The sequence below is a fragment of the Zalophus californianus genome, chromosome 4 (genome assembly GCF_009762305.2).
Source record: "Zalophus californianus isolate mZalCal1 chromosome 4, mZalCal1.pri.v2, whole genome shotgun sequence".
Taxonomy (NCBI): Eukaryota; Metazoa; Chordata; class Mammalia; order Carnivora; family Otariidae; genus Zalophus; species Zalophus californianus.
The window spans coordinates 95106779-95124716 of NC_045598.1; the positions used below are offsets into that span (position 1 = coordinate 95106779).

The following is a 17938-nucleotide window of genomic DNA, read 5'->3' on the forward strand; positions in this document are numbered from 1 at the left end:
TAACTGTCTTATGCAAAGGGATAATAATTTAACCTGTAAAGTTATTACATATTATTTTTAAATAGGTACACAAAAGCAGTCAATAAGCATTTTGTACAAAGACAATAAACAAAAAACCCGAAATACATAGCCACAAACATATTAAAAACATTTACTTTCCTAATAAAGAGATTTAAATTAAAATCAGGAAATACTGTTCACCTGTTAAATGATTCACCTGGCAATAATTAAAAAGGATAATATCCCATTGTTGTCAAGGCTGTATGCCCTCTCACATTATGGTGAGCATGATCTTTTTGGGAATTTAGCTCATATGTATCTTTAAAACACACAGCAGTTCCACTTTTACAAAGCTATCCTAAGAAAATATTCATGTTCACAAAGATTATCAACACAATACTGTTTACTAATAGTAAGAAAATGTAAAAAATCAAAAACAAAACCCTAAATATCGAACAATTAACTAAGAGACTGGTCAAATAAAATTATGGTACGTATCGGGATGCATGGCTGGCTCAGTCATTAGAGCATAAGACTCCTGATCTGTGGGTTCTGAGTTCAAGCCCCACATGTGTCATAGAGCTTACTAAAAAAATTATTGTACATACCTATTTAATGGAATAACAGATTAAAAATCTTGTAATATTTAATGACATGGAAAGATGTTCATGGTATCCTGTTAAGTGAAAAACTGGTTACAAAACATATCTGATTATTTTTTGTATTAAAAAAGGTTTTATCTTTGTGCACAGGAAAAGTATGGAAAGATATACATCAAAATGTTAATAAAGTCTCTGGATTGTGAAGTTATGAGTAATCTTTATTATACTCATCAGCAGTTCATTACTTTAATTTGGCTATCAAAAGAGGAGGGAGGAATTATTAAGTGGGTCTTCTATCCCTCAGAAATGTATTTGGACATTCTGCCAGATAATTCCTGCTTTATATTTTATACTCTCTCCTGCTCCAGTAGAAGCCTATCCCCTGTGGGAAGAAGAGGTAATGAGAAAGAGTAATAACCAATGATCACCCTTGCAAGAAATTGCCAAACACATTTTATCTACCACCACTGACTAGTCTTAGGACAAGGGATGCAATCATCTCTTTCATTATTCATTCATTCAACAGTGAACACCCCCTGTATAACAGGAATTTCCTTAGAAGTTTGCTTTTCTAGTACCCTTTAATGTATTTATAGCTCTTCAAAATGATAATCAAGTAATTTCTATAAGGTAGGAATTTCACTCAAAAGATCTGAAAGATGAATGTTAAATGAATACCAAATAGCCAGCAATAAATTAATGCTTGAAAATGAATCAACAGTAACTCACCTCCAATGACTCCAACACACAAGTAAAGTTCCTGAACAGTATTACAGAAAGAAGCCGCAACCAAGCCACAGCCTGATAAGCAGCCACCAACAATCATGATTGGACGACTGCCATATTTATTCACCAGGATACTGCTGATAGGACCTAGGAGAAAACCAGAAATTTAGTTAACACAGAGGAAAGGAACCAACTCCCTCCTATCTACACAAGGCATTGACGCTAAATGACAAGTCTTTTAAAATAAACAGATAAAAACAAAGACAATGGGAAGAATATTGCTTTCTACATTTATTTCATAGTCAAAGGTGTATTAGAAAATAAAGATGCTAAAGAACATCATTGTATATCTTCTTTATCTATAAATATTGGATGGAATTTTATTAAAATATCAGACTCTGGTTCTCTCCTTGATCTTCCTCTTATAAGGCAGAACTGGCTGAAAACACCTTGGTAATGGATGTTGATAGGCTTGTTGATGTATCTAGGATATGATAAACATATTTAGTAAGTTTGCTCTGTTTTAATTTTTGGACAGGCACTCTAATATGATGATATTAGAGCATCATTTACACATTATCATAAATGTAGTTTGTGTCATATTTTTTAAAAAGAAAAAATCCCTGAAAAATACGTAATTATTTTTTCCAAGTTTAAGTAGCTTTGCAATTAGGAAATCTAAATTGAGGGCGCCTGGGTGGCTCAGTCGTTAAGCGTCTGCCTTCGGCTCAGGTCATGATCCCAGGGTCCTAGGATCGAGCCCCGCATCAGGTTCCCTGCTCCGTGGGAAGCCTGCTTCTCCCTCTCCCACTCCCCCTGCTTGTGTTCCCTCTCTTGCTGTGTCTCTCTCTGCCAAATAAATAAATAAAATCTTAAAAAAAAAGAAATATAAATTGAAAACAAAAAACTTCCCAGTTATACCTAGATGTCTCAGGTACTGAATTGAATATTTCTTTAGAGTTAACCTGATTCCATGCCTAAATTACTGTTTCATGGTAGCAATACAGTGAAACTAAGCTTGCAGGAGATTAAATCAAATAATGGTTAAAATATCTTGGATCTAACAATTCAAGAAGATAGGAAATAGTGTTATCTAAGATAATCAGATTAAATTTCCTCTGATAAAGGGATGCATACCAAAATTATCAGTTTTTCTTCAATGTGAAAGGAACCAAATAAAATGTGAAGTATTATAAGGATCAGGAAGAAAAAGATTTGATGCATTTAATGTATGTTTTCAAATATGAGTATCAAATGGGCTCTCCTTACTTGCTATAAATAGGTATAATCTGTAATTCCCCTTTCCAAGTTTTTATTTTTAAAGATTTTATTTATTTGTTTGGCAGAGACACAGCGAGAGAGTGAACACGAGCAGGCGGAGTGGGGGAGAGAGAGAAGCAGGCTTCCCGCGGAGCAGGGAGCCTGATGTAGGGCTCCATCCCAGGAGCCAAAGGCAGACGCTTAACGACTGAGCCACGCAGGCACCCCCCTTTCCGTATTTTTAAGTGTTAATTATAATAAAGTCCTATTCAAACCAAACAATGTTTTAAAAGCTGTAACATGGGGTGCCCGGATGGCTCAGTCAGTTGAGTCTCCAGCTCTTGGTATTGGCTGGGGTCATGATCTGGGGTGGTGAAATTAAGCCCTGCATGGGGCTCCACACTCACCAGGGAGTCAACTTGCAGATTCTCTCCCCCTGCCCCTCCCCCCATGCTTGCGTACAGGCTCTTTCTCTCTCTCAAATATCTTTAAAAAAAATAAAAGCTGTAACACAACTCTTAAGTAGACTAACATTATTTTCTGATTACACTGACATTCATTGCATTTCATTTCTTTATAAAAGAATATGCCTCTGTCTGTACTTCATGGATAGGGACTTGGGGGAATGACAACTTTGTTTACATGACACCATACCTTACCTGCCTGGTTAAGGTAGAGGACTGCAAACAAGAGGATCACTGCAATGCATCAGTAGGGAAGGGCACACAAGGAAATGAACTGATGTTTGAACTTTGCAAAGTCACAAAGCTACCAAGAACCAAGTTTCAAATCCAGCCCATTTTCTCCCTATTACACTGTACTTCATATTTTTGGAACTAAGCTATTAAGCAGAAGACATAAAAATTATGTTTTCCTTCTATTAGCACAGTAAATTCTGACCTTATTCTGCTCATTCTATAATTAGTTCCTTAGAAGACAGTAAGTCTATTTTTTAAAACAAATATAGAATGTACGTATTCAGAATATATTATTGGTTATATGTTGACATATTCTATTTCCATAAACACTATGGGAAATTCTGCAGTTACTTATATTCTAGTACTATACTCAAAGCTGCAGTATGATTCAATTAAAAGGTCAGCTCTGACCCCAGGGAACCCAAATTTAAATTATAGTGTATGTAAGCATGCAAGAAGGAAACAAACCTTTTTTCCTTTTTAAAGATTTTATTTATTTGAAAGAGAGAGAAAGCGAGAGCACAAGCAGGGGGAGTGGGAGTGGGAGAGGGAGAAGCAGGCTCCCCACTGAGCAGGGAGCCAGACTCGGGGCTTGATCCCAGGACCCCAGGATCACGACCTGAGCTGAAGGCAGATGCCTAACAGACTGAGCCACCCAGGTGCCCCAGAATCAAACCTCTTGATATCCTAGTGTTTCAGAGGACTAAGTCTCTTTAAGGCTGGGTCAAGAACTGGCTGCCAGGAGAGATTTCAGGCCCAACCAAGGATATGTATAAAGAAGTTTTCATTGACTAAGTCACTTCAGGAAAATACTAGACCACAGCTGGTTTGGAAGTAATTTGAATTTACAGCTTGTGTAAGGTGAAAGAATTAAATACTGAAAGAATATTCATGAAATATTTTCACATAAATTGGTCATGAAATAGATCTTGTATAGTCAGAATTACAAAGATCAAAATATTGCCACACTATCGACTTGTGAAGTAGAAGTTAATACTGTAACATCTGCAATATTAAACTAGGAATGTTAAAGACATTAGTGTGAAACTGAAAATATGCAAATTACTTTCCTGTTAAAAAAAAAAAATCGGAAAAACTCAAATAAAAAAGAGAGTAGGCAACTAAAATCTCCTCCCCTAAAAATATACTTACACTCCAACAAGCATCAGTACGTATCTCTGAACCAAAGTACTAAAAGAAAAAAAAACTAAACCACTGGTAGTTCAAAACATATTAGTGTTGAGGGTGTGGCCCAAATACATTAAGTTAAAGAATTGTGGCAGTTGAAAACTGATGATAATTCTTAGGGGATATACCACTTAGGAGCCAATCAAAACAAAATAACCCATTTAGTAAAAATTCTGCCACAAGGCTCTCGATAGGCAATTTGTCTTTCAGAGTTATTTCAGGAAGGATGACCCCAATTAGCTATCATTAAAAATAGAGAGGGGTACAGTTCATAGGCCTATTATAACACAAATTCAGAGAAATGTGCTAGTTATCTCTGGGTGAGGACAAAGAAGGAACTGTTTTCCCAGAAGAAAGTGTCATGTGCCATTAGTACAACTGACATCACTTACTTTTGATGCAAAATGCAAGTGGCTCTCAAGCTCTTTGGCAGCTCCAAATTATAACATGTGAACCCCTGGTTTATAGTCAGCTTAAAGATACCCTGAGCACCTGGAATACGTCTGGGTAATACTTATACCAATTTCTTCAAGCCATCATAGTCAAAACCTGATTAGAAAATCCTGGCAGAGGGCGCCTGGGTGGCTCAGTTGGTTAAGCGACTGCCTTCGGCTCAGGTCATGATCCTGGAGTCCCGGGATCGAGTCCCACATCGGGCTCCCTGCTCGCCAGGGAGTCTGTTTCTCCCTCTGACCCTCTTCCCTCTCGTGCTCTCTATCTCTCATTCTCTCTATCTCAAATAAATAAAATCTTTAAAAAAAAAAAGTAAAAAAAAAAAAAAAAAAAAATCCTGGCAGATAGAGTCCAAAGCTTCCAAAACTATTGGCTCTCAGAAACTAGATAATATCCAAGGTCCCTTTTGATTTCTCTGAACTTATAAAAAGAAAATAAGTACTACAATTTAGCACTTATATTCTCTAAAAGTACTTAATAGACAAAACAGGCATACCGTCAAAATTCAAAAGGCATAAAATAAAAAGATATATAGTAGAAAAACATAAGTCTTCCCTGTCACCTAATTCACCTCTCTCTAAGGCAACCAGGTTACCTGTTTTTTCTGTGCAATGAAATTATATATTTAGTTAAATTATGACTTCAACTATTTATTCTTGTTTCATGAGTTTATGTTATTGTTTCAATAGGATTATAAGCTCCCCAAAGGCAGGTATCAGGATCAAGTGTTCTCTATCACTCACAATATCTAATCTAGTGTGAAATATGTGCATAGGGCTTAATATTGGTTGACTCTGCCAACAGCTTACTGGAATCCCAAGAATTCAAATTCTAAGGTTTTACAGTTGAAATATAGAATCTTTATACTGGCTATTAAGGAACTACATGTGAAAATAATGAGATACTAAACTGCCACCAAAAAGTAGTATTAACAGAGATGAAAGTTTGGCTAACTAAGCAGCATGAGGCACTGTCAATCTCAGTATCACTTGGCTTTAGAATCTCTCACTAAGCAACTATATGTTTTAAGTATTATGGAAGGTTTTGACTTTTACATGTTACATTGTGATTTGATGTTCCAAGGTGAAATGAATAGTATTTTATTTATTTATTTTACAAATTTTTATTTTATTTTATTTATTTTTATGTTAGTCACCATACAGTACATCATTAGTTTTTGATGTGGTGTTCCATGATTCACTATTTGCATATAACACCCAGTGTGCATTACAACACATGCCCTCCTTAATACCTATCACTGGGCTAACCCATCTTCCCACCCCCCTCCCTTCTGAAACCCTCAGATTGTTTCCCGGAGTCCACAGTCTCTCATGGTTTGTCTCCTGCTCTGATTCCCCCACCCGCCACCCCGCTTCAGTTTTTCCTTTCTTACCCTAATGTCCTCCATGCTATTCCTTATGTTCTACATATGAGTGAAACCATATAATTGTCTTTCTCTGCTTGACTTATTTCACTTAGCATAATCCCCTCCAGTTCCATCCACGTCAATGCAAATGGTGGGTATTCATCCTTTCTGATGGCTGAGTAATATTCCATTGTATATATGAACCACATCTTCTTTATCCATTCATCCACTGAAGGGCATCTCAGCTCCTTCCCCAATTTGGCTATTGTGGACATTGCTGCTATGGACATTGGGGCGCATGTGCCCCTTCTTTTTCACTACATCTGTATCTTTGGGGTAAATACCCAGTAGTGCAATTGCTGGGTCATAGGGTAGCTCTATTTTTAACTTTTTGAGGAAACTCCATACTGTTTTCCAAAGTGGCTATACCAATGAACAGTATTTTAAATAATGTTAAGTAAGCAACTTACTCTCCGTATTTCCTTTAAACATGTCAAGGAAAACAGCAGGGAAAAAAATGGTAAAACTTAAGTTTAAGATTCAGCTGAAATGCTTTTAGGGTGAATAACATCACAAGGAAGAAGAGGAAGATTTTTTTCAGTTAATTCTAACACCATGCAAAGATTTTACCTGAGACTTTGAACTATGCTATTCAGGTGAGCCTGATTTACTTTAATTCTCCCAATATCAATTTAAGAAAAGTCTTTATTTGTGGGATGCCTGGGTGGCTCAGTTGGTTAAGCATCTGCCTTCGGCCAAGATCATGATCCCAGAGTACTGGGATTGAGTCCCGCATCAGGCTCCTTGCTCAGGGGGGAGCCTGCTGCTCCCCCTGCTTATGCGCTCTCTCTTTCTCTCTGACAAATAAATAAATAAAATTTAAAAAAAAAAGGAAGAAGAATCTTTGTGTTTATATCTTAAGAGTCTAGCAGAGAGCAGTAAGAAAAATCAGCTGCACACATGTCATTTTTCTGAGAGCTTTTTAATGATACGGAGTTGGACCAAATCACAGGACCTCACAGTTTCTCATTTCTGTTCAGAATACTACAGTGGAACAAACAGATCAAGAGCGGTCATGGTTAATGGGAATGAAAAAAATGTGACTAAAACAGCAGGCCTTGGGGGTACTTACCTCCACCATACATGACAGCCAACATGATTGAGGATATCCATGACACTTCACTGGTGGTGGCATTGAATATGCCTTCAATTTCTTTGAAGAACACAGTAATGGATTTGGGAAATGCGTAAGAGAAGCCGATGGAAATGAAAGCTCCAACTACTACTGCCCACCCCCAGCCTCCATCTGGGGGAGTGTATCCAACTGGACCTCCAACTGCTGGTGGCATTTTAAGTGTAGATGATTTCCAAAATGCAGTTCAGATCCAAATATCTGAAGGATATAAAATTAAAATACCATGTCAGTAATAAAGCACTTCCACCCTTTATAGCCAGCTCTCAAGTAACTGAATTGCTTCCCAATATTAATTTTCCAATAGAGATGATCTTCTAAGGACATTATTAGAAAAAGTCTTAGAGCCATGGTATTGCCCATAGTAGCTTAAAGGAAAACAGCTCCATACCATTTAAGGAACCATAACTGACATAAATCCTGTTCAGTACATATAGCCTTTCTATTTCAAATAAGCCTACTTGTTTCAACAGTTAGTATAATTCCTCAAATTACTACTCAAATTACTACAGAATGCTGTTGCTGGTGGTAAAGCAAATGGTACAGCCAGGTCAGAAAACATTTTGGCAGTTTCTTAAGAAGTTAAACATACAAACATATGACCTAGCCATTACATCCCTAGGTATTATCCAAGAGAAATGAAAACATACATCTTCACAAAGACTTATATAAGAATTCTCTAATAATTTTATTCATAATAGCCCCAAACTGAAAACAACCCAAATGTCCATCAACAAGTGAATGGAAAAATCATGGTATAGCCATATATTGGAACAATAAACACGAACAAACTAATGATGCATGCAAGAACATGGATGGGGCGCCTGAGTGGCTCAGATGGTTAAGCATCTGCCTTCGGCTCAGGTCATGATCCCAGGGTCCTGGGATCGAGTCCCACATCAGGCTCCCTGCTCCTTGGGAGCCTGCTTCTCCCTCTGCCTCTCTTTCTCTCTGTGTCTCTCATGAATAAATAAATAAAATCTTTAAAAAAGAAAAAAAAAGAACATGGATGAATCATAAAAGCTTTATGTTAAGTGAAAAAAGACCAGACATAAAAATATTCTGTATGGTTACATTTATATCAAGTTTTAGAAAAGGCCAAATTCTAGTAATAGAAAACAGATCAGGGGGTTGGGAGAAGAGGTTGACTGCAAAGTAGCCTGAGAGAATGTCTCTGGGTCATGGAAATGCTGTGTTATGATTGTGGCTGTAGTCACCCATCAAATTGTATTTACTGTATGTAAATAATACCTCAGGGGCGCCTGGGTAGCTCAGTTGGTTAAGTGTCTGCCTTTAGCTCAGGTCATGACCCCAGGGTCCTGGGATCAAGCCCCAGTTGTCGGGCTTCCTGCTTAGCAAGGGCCTGCTTCTCCCTGTCCCTCTGCCGCTCCCCCTGCTTGTGCTCTCTTATTCTCACTCTCTCAAATAAAAAATCTTAAAAAAATGCCTCCACAGAATTGATTAAAAAAAAATAGTTCAAAGACAGTGACAAGGGGGATAAAATCTGTTCAGTGGCATGTGGAGACAATACAGAAGCAAAAGGTAATGGCAGGCAAATTCTCTCTCTTGGCTATCTGGTGGTTAAAGAAGAGGAAAAGGAAGAAGACAAGGAAGAGGAGATGACACTCTCTTCTGAGAATTCACAACTACAGGACTGGGTGAGCTTGTGCTTGGCAGGTCAATGTCTGTGGGAAACCTCTGTTGTTCTTTTAGAGATATATTATGTTTAACTTTACTAGCAAAGATTTCCCACAAACAAAGCCCTGCCAAACATAAGCTGACAATATAAAATTTCCTATCTTTCTTTCTATCTATCTATCTATCTATCTATGTATCTATCTATCTATCCATTTAAAGTAGGCTCCATGCCTAGCGTGGAGCCCAGCACAGGGCTTGAACTCACAACCCAGAGTTCAAGACCTGAGCTCATATCAAGAATCAGATGCTCAACCGACTGAGCCACTCAGGTGCCCTGACAATCTAAAATTTTAAAACACATCAAGAATCAATTAACCGTGAGTGAAGTAAAGTCAATTCAATATAGCTGGATTAGACACAAGAACTACAGACATTGGATGTGAATATTTAAAATGATTAAAAGCATGAGATAAGAAATTAAGACCACTAAATAAAAACAAACAACATATTAAATACTATTAAAAGACCAGTTGACTTGAAACAGAACTTCTAGAAATAAAAAGTATGCTCAATGAAGTAATAGGTTAACCAGCAGACTGAACATAGCTGGAGAGACCATGAATCTAAAGGCTAAATTTGAAGAAAATAGAATTCAGGGGAGAGCTTTATTCTGGAGCTGAGAGAGGAAGATTTAGAAACACGGAGTTGAGAATGGGAGCATCTGGCATACATCTAATGGGACTTGGGAAGAAGAGAATGGAGAGAATGGGAAAGAGGTAATTTCAGGGGTTAATGGCTACGGCTATTCCAGATGTGATGGAATAACATGAACCTACAGTATGAGGAAACCCAACAAGATAAAAAGAAAAACCTTAAAAAAAAACAAAACCATTGAGAAAATACAGATTACATAACCAAGAGACAGTCACACTGACAAAACAAAATTCTCATCAATTTTGAAAAACTCTCAGCCACTATGTCTTCAAATATTCCTTCTTCCCTTTTCCCTTCTTCCACTCCCCTGAGACTCCAATTGGATGTGGGTTGAACCTTCCCATGGTATCTACTTTCTTTCTCTTCTGTGTTTTCCATCCTTAGTGCAGTTCCATCTATACTGAGAATTTGAGGCTTAGGATAGTATCTTCCTCCTGAGTGATTTTCATTTACCTAGGGCTATATAAACCTAAAATCTCTTCAAGAATATTTCAAGGACCAAGATGTTTTGTTCATACAGATGACTTGAAATCAGGTTGCAGTTCATTTGAGGACTGGTTTACCTCCAATGCACACTTATTCCTATGGCACAGCCCTTTAGGATCCCAACCATTAAGAACAGAACAGAACTCTTACTCTTGATGGGCCCTAGACTCCCAACATTTGTTCCCTTAGATCCATGAAGCTTTCCAAAGCACTACTCAGGCCACCAAGAGAGTTGCTCCTCCTTCTACAACCAGAAAGCCACTGACTCCATCATCGTATCACTATTGGCACAATTAGGAAGCCAACAATATAAAAAGCTGCCAAAATCAAGTAATCATCAAAATCAGGAAGTTGCAATCAAAGGTTGTTAATTTCTGCAGTTAGCTCCAGAACCATATGTGCCTCCCATGATAACATCATCAAGATGGATTCCACATGCCCTGCTTCTTAAAATCTCAAAGCTAGTGAGTAGACATCAAGAACTCTGTTCTAATTCTGCCTTACAAATGTCATATGAAGGGGCGCCTGGGTGGCTCAGTCATTAAGTGTTTGCCTTCAGCTCAGGTCATGATCCCAGGGTCCTGGGATCGAGCCCCGCATGGGGCTCCCTGCTCCGTGGGAAGCCTGCTTCTCCCTCTCCCACTCTGCCTCTCTCTGTCAAATGACTAAATAAAATCTTAAAAAAAAGTCATATGAATACATGTGACTGGCAGAATTTAAATCAAATTCAGGAATATAGTTGCAAGGAAGCCTGAGAAATGAAGTTTAGCTTTAAAGCCTCTGCAACATATTAATGTACACTAGAAAAGAGGATGTGTAATGGATGCTAAACCTCATTTCCAAAATACACCTTAGACACAGTATGATTTATGTAAAATTTTAAATCATGCAAAACTATGTATGTGTATACCAGTGTCTTTATAAAGAGTATATACTGATATTATTATATACAAACATATACAAAATGGGTATATACAAAAATGAAAAAAAATTGCTATAAAAGTTACTAAATGCTTACCATTAATGTCTGTACTTATCTCATCATGGACTGGCAATACACAATAGACCAGCACTGGTCCCGTGGGCATACTTGATAGTGCTCCTTCAGAATTGTCTGGGAGAAGTGGTTCAAGAATGTTAGGCAAGGGCATCTCCTCCAAATCCTCCTGGTACTGGAACTTCCCAAAAGGAAGTACTAGCCAAGATTGATGTAATCAGATATAGATTGGAGGCCACCACAACAATTATAAGTTTGTTCCTATCAGGAGTTTCCTTTCATTACTTGTCAGGATGGGTGAAATTGTGTCACAATATAATTCTCAACCTATTCTTGTTCATTGGTGGAACAGACAAACATGGCCGATGAAAAGGTGAAGTGCCCAGGAAAACAGAGAACATACCATCCATTTCCTTTACAGAAGAAGTTTAGACAGTATGAGGAGACATTTCTGAGAGTTAGTCACAAACTCACTAGAGTTGCAGATAGGTCCTAATCTCCTGAAGCATAATTCTCCATTGTCAAAGAATACTTTTTGCACAGCCAGAATTGCTGGCTTATCCTGATTCCAGGCACTTGGTCTATCCGAGGATCCCTAGCTTGTTCTCTATGTGAAAATAGTGTCAACATCCTAAAATAATATTCTTTTCCTTGGAACTCTAGTTTGTTTTACTCAGTATGTACATTATTATGTGACACATCATTACCCGACTCCATAGTTTGCCTTAAGGTTCACTCTTGGTGTTACACAGTCCATGTGTAGACACATTTATAATGATATGTATCCACCATTATAGTATCATAATAAGTAGTTTCATGGCTCTAAAAATCCTTTGTGCTCCCAATATTCATCCTTTCCTCCTCTCTAACCCCTAGCAACCACTGATCTTTTTACTGTCTTCATAGTTTTGCCTTTTCCAGAATGCCAGAGGGTTGGAATCATACAGTACACAGCCTTTTCAAATTGGCTTCTTTCACTTAGTAATATGCATTTAAGTATCCTCTAGGTTGTTACATGGCTTCATAACATATTTCTTTTAAGTGCTATATAATAATATTCTACTGTCTACATGTACTACAGTTTATTTATCTGTTCACCTACTGACAGAATCTTGGTTGTTTCCAAGTTTTGGCAATTATGAATAAAGCTGCTATAACTTCCATGTGCAGGGTTTTGTATAGACAAAAAAATATATTTACTGTCTTGTACATTAATTTTACATTTAAAATTTGTTAAGCTTAATAGTTACATAGAATAGAATTTCTGGCATATCATATGTTGTATTCTATGTGCTTTAAATATATTTGTCAAAACTCTGGTGCTAACAATTTAGCCCAATTTATAGAAAATACCATATAGTCTAATTGGCCGGATTTCTGTCAAACAAAGTCATACCTCATTTTAATTGAAATACATGTATTGACACCATCCCTGTGGTAACTATCCCACTTTTTAAATCTAATTCTAACTTAGAAAACAGAGAAAGAAGGAGTTTGTTGTCCAGAAGGAATAAAGTCCTGCCTCCCCCAATATTTCCCACCTAACCCCTCTTTGGATTTCTGTCATGGGACACTGTGGGACAACGCATTCTGCAATTTTCTCTTGTTTGGGGGACCTCAGAGATTTTGATAGTATGGGGGCAATGAATCATAGTCAGAATTAGGATAAGCGAGAGATATACCTTTCTTTCATAAAGGGGTTAAGGGCTCTTGGAGAAAACAAACTGAAAAAGGAAGGAACAAACTGGAAAAGAAAGGAGAGGACCCCAGGCATCCATTTTCAGGAGAGATGATTTTTAGTTCAGAGTACATTTGAATCTGAAAATCTGAAGAATAATTCCCTTAAAAATATAACTCAGGTTAAAGATTAAAGTTCTTTGTCCTAGGGTATTTTAACTACCTATGGTTCAGGAGGGATAAAGATATTTACAAGTTGAAGCTTCCTAAAATTTCTACCAGAATAAATATAAAAAGCTATGTAACTGCTTTGTTCTGCTAAAAGAAAACAGTCTCAATTCTAAAATTATGTTAAACAGAACTGCTCCAGGCATTACTTTTACGAGTTTTTCCTTCATCTAAGTATGAAAAAAGAGAAAAGCACTTGAAATTTTTCAAAGAACACTAAAAAGATTAATTTGCCCCAGATTGTTTACACATAGAGAGATATCCACACAGACGGCAGAGCTATTTAATGCATCAAGCTCTGACTCGAACAGCTAATACGTGCTGGACGTGATTAAACTTTGAGCTTAGCTGCCAGCTATGATTTGTCCCGGTTAGTTAAAGCAGTTACAATCTTTAGTCACTAAGACTTGCCTCATCAAGTTAGTAATACCTTATTCCATAGTGTCAAAATTAGATTTAAAACTTCAAGAAGCTTTTTGGGGCGCCTGGGTGGCTCAGTCATTAAGTGTCTGCCTTCAGCTCAGGTCATGATCCCAGGGTCCTGGGATCGAGCCCCATATTGGGCTCCCCACTCTGCGGGAAGCCTGCTTCTCCCTCTCCCACTCCCCCTGCTTGTGTTCCCTCTCTTGCTGTGTCTCTCTCTGTCAAATAAATAAATAAAATCTTTAAAAAAAATAAAAAATAAAACTTCAAGAAGCTTTAAAAAGATTCAGAAGGAAGCAAGAAGTGTAAGAGAATACAAATTTTGAAAACAATACTTCAAAAAAACAGATATGGATTCAACACAGTTCTGCTACCATCTGACAAGTGGCTCTCTGTATTAACTTAAAAAATTCTGATGGTACACAGTAAAAAAAAAATGTGTATTATCATTATCTAAATATATTATTTCCTTTTAAACTGACCACATCTCAGCTATTAACAAAAGGGTTCATACAACAAGTAAATTATGAGAACAGGCTCCCTCACACAGTATTCAGAGCCCCGTTGAGAAGGAGTACTCAAGTCCAGAGGCTAAAAGGGATTAAAGTTTAAGATTTTAATCCTTACAGTGTGCACAGTAGCTTTTCTATTAGCTTAGTTATTATTTGATGACTCTCTTGCAGTTCCCTGAAAGTGATGGGGAGATTAAAAAAAAGTGATATAATGATGAGGAAGTTCATCATCAGTTTGCCTTGTAAAGGACAATGGGAAACAACTTTAACTTCTTGACAATGACCATGGTGCAAGAATCACCTAATTTCTCCTCTAATCACCTTCTGACCTTTTTTCCTTTTCTCGTGACTCTCAGGAATTGTGCAAGTAAACTAATCTGGAAAGCTGAAGTTGTGCTACCTACCTAGCCCCATGCTCTGCCCCCACTCCTACTCATTATGTTCCCTACACTTTCTCCATCAACATTTAAAACAAAGCCACTGTCATTTCCTAAAATGACAAGGGCCAGTTGGTGAACTTAAAAGAGGCAGAAAGTATCTAAAATCAATAACCTTAAAAGAATTTGTTACTAAGTGTAGACTAGTTTTAGGTTTCAAATTCACATGGAAACATTCACATGGAAAATCCAGAAGGCTGATTTACTGAAGCTATTGCTGTTAATGTGGATAAGCGACTACTCTTTACTACCGGCCCTAGTCAAGTTTCATGGTTTACAGAACTACCTGTGTCAAGGTAAATCCCAAGATTCAAGGTCTAGGAAACCTCACCTTCTTTTACCTTCTTTTCCACTTGAAACAGAACAGAAAGAAACAAAAGACTGTGAACAAAACATTAAAAAAACATAAAGCACTAGTGAGAGGAGAAATATAACTATACTACTGTTAAACTAGCCAAAAACTCAGCAGTTACGAAATACATGGTTTTGATCAAACTCAATATAAAGAACCTAGAAAAATATAAACCTGGCTCTGCAAACTTCCAAATGTTTGTATCTCCCCTTACCATTGAGGGCAAATCTGACCAGCGATACAAAGAGTTAAATACACTATTCTTGAAGAAAAATGAACAATTTGCTAATTGTTAAAGAAAGATTCTACGTTTGTCCTTCATAATATATGAAAATTGTAGATCTTACTTATATTTAGCTCATATTTATAATCTCTAAAAATATCAATATTTTAATTACTAATAATTTCTAGATTTTTCACTATTTATATGGTCAGACTATCCTACCCATAGATATAAAATAGATTTCTTTTTTTAATATAACAGATCTCCAAGTTTTTGGTCTAAAGCAACCTTAAGCAGATACATAGTTGTACAAGGGAGTATTTTAATAGTCTTTTCAGATAATTATGGATATTTTACCTTGATACACCAAAATTTGATAAACTATTACCTATCATCTTTTTTTAAAGATATTTATTTATTTATTTATTTCACAGAGCGAGTGAGAGAGCACAGGCAGGTGAAGCAGCAGAGGGAGAGGGAGAAGCAGGCTCCCCGCTGAGCCAGGAGCCTGATGTGGGGCTCGATCCCAGGACTCCAGGATCATGACCTGAGCCGAAGGCAGATGCTTAACCAACTGAGCCACCCAGGTGCCCCTATCATCCCTTAATGATTAGTTACAATGTGCAATCTAAGGATTCCAACCCTGAATCTTGTGGTCCTTGAGGGGCTCATAAACCACACTTTGAGAATGGCTGTTGTTTCAAATCATTAACTCTACTTGATTGCAAAAGTAACTAAATTGATATCTATTGGTTTTTGGCTGATTCAGATGGTATATCATCTTGGTGCATTCAGAATCTCTGTGGGCTAGGCAGTATTTTGTAAGTGCTTTAGTAAATAATGATGTGTAACTTGAATGTATTAATTACAGAAAAAAGCTGATGCACATGTATACAGGAAAGGGTGGTAGGAGATGATGCAGAATGGACTATTTTTCATTGTTAAGTCATGTCTATTTGAACTATATATATGTATTTTATACTTTGATAAAATTATAAATATATAACCTCTCATGTATTACAGTAACTTTGAATAAGGACGTCAAATCTTTGCTCTTTTTATTTAGTCAGTTGAAAAGAAAAAAAATGTGGTAATTCTATTATAAAACAAAATAATAATTTCCTTTCCTTTAAGAATTCTTTGGCTTATTAGGCATTCCCTGTCATCCTCGTCAACATTTTTTTTAAGGATTTGAGAGAGGGAGAGAGCGAGCACGTGTGCACATGCACATGGGTGGGAGGAAGGGGAGAGGGACAGGGAAAGAGAGTCTCAAGCACACTCGGTGCTGAGTGCAGAGCCGATGGTCGAGGTGGGCTTGATCTCATGACCCTGAGTTCATCACCTGGGCAGAAACCAAGAGTCAGACACTCAACCGAATGTGCCGCCCAGGCGCCCCCTCCTCACATTTCTTTTTGTTGTCCCAAATACCGTATGTATTCTTGGAGAGTATTTTCTACCCAAACCAGGAATTTGGTCAAAGTTTTCCCAACAGAAAGCTCACAATATATACCTGTCAGGACCCAGAGCACCATGAAACAGATGAAACCTAACATTTGTATCTGTCCTCATTTCTACTGTGATCTAGAAAAGAGCTGCTGTTTCAAGTAAATGTATCAGGTGCCAAAGGGTATGTGATGAAATGAAGGGTGTTTGAACTAAGGGCTTTTCACCACCTAAAATAAGACTGAGTGGTGTGTCAGAGATCAAGGGACAAGGGTTTCTCAAACATAAACAGTCAATACCCTTAATTTCCAGCCCTCCTGCTACCTCTCTATCCACTGCGGTCTTATGTACAGATTGTTCAAGCATAACACTTTTCTATGTTATGAATGACAACTTTCTATGGATCTTCCTTAAATACTAGTCAACTACCTTTTGCTCAGTTGAGGAAAACCTCAAGGCTAAAATTTTTTGAAAAGGCAGAAATACAAATTTATCAATAACACAGAGACATATGAACATTAAGACCCAGTATTGAGAAAGGCTTCCAGAGAATAGAATTTAGTGCCACCACCAAATGACATGCATTATAAATATTCCTGGCTTATTTCATGAAATGGGTTTAAGTTTTCCTACAAGGCTTCCTGGCAATTAATATATATCACCTTTTAGATCAATATATCACTATTATAGTATCAGAGCTACTTTTGCTGTACCATCAACAAAGCCAGGCAAGCTATTCAATGAATGACAAACATGGGGAAATTTTGGCCATTTGCAACTTCAACTACAAATTCCCTAAGAGGGGCACCTGGGTGGCTCAGTCAGTTAAACATAGGACTCTTTTTTTTTTTTTTTTTTTAAGATTTATTTATTTTAGAGAGGGAGGGAGAGAGAGAAGTGCGTGGCCAGGAGAAGGGGCAAAGGGAGAGAGAATCTCAAGCAGATTCTCCGCTGAGCCCTACATGGGGCTCAATCTAACAATCCTGAGATCATGATCTAAGCTGAAATCAAGAGTCAACACTTAACGACCGAGCCACCTAGGGGCCCCTAAACATCTGACTCTTCATTCTCAGCTCAGGTCTTGATCTCAGGGTTGTGAGTTCAAGCCCCATGTTGGGCTCTACACCAGGCATGGAGTCTACTTAAAAAAATGAAAAGTAAAAAAAATAAATTCCATAAGAATCTACAGAATGCCCAAGACTTAACAGTAAGTGAAAAATCAATTTTTGCTTATTTCTTCTTGACTGGGACTACACTGATGCAGACTTCCAATTAATTTATCATGACTTTGTTTAATGCTCTAATAACAGCCCTATGATGTTG

At 37.4% G+C, this 17938-nt stretch overlaps 1 protein-coding gene across 3 annotated transcripts in view; it reads right to left on the reverse strand.

Moving 5' to 3' along the window:
- The window catches only part of SLC16A1 (solute carrier family 16 member 1), a 58153-nt gene that overhangs the window by 13143 nt on the left and 27072 nt on the right, over positions 1–17938 (reverse strand). For all 3 annotated transcript variants that reach the window (XM_027590591.2, XM_027590466.2, XM_027590530.2), the window contains 2 exons: positions 7426–7686; positions 1332–1475 (listed from right to left, as the gene is read on the reverse strand). In XM_027590591.2, coding sequence (XP_027446392.1) covers positions 1332–1475; positions 7426–7642 — 361 coding nt within the window. In that variant the 5' untranslated portion in view covers positions 7643–7686. The remainder of the gene's footprint in view (positions 1–1331; positions 1476–7425; positions 7687–17938) is intronic.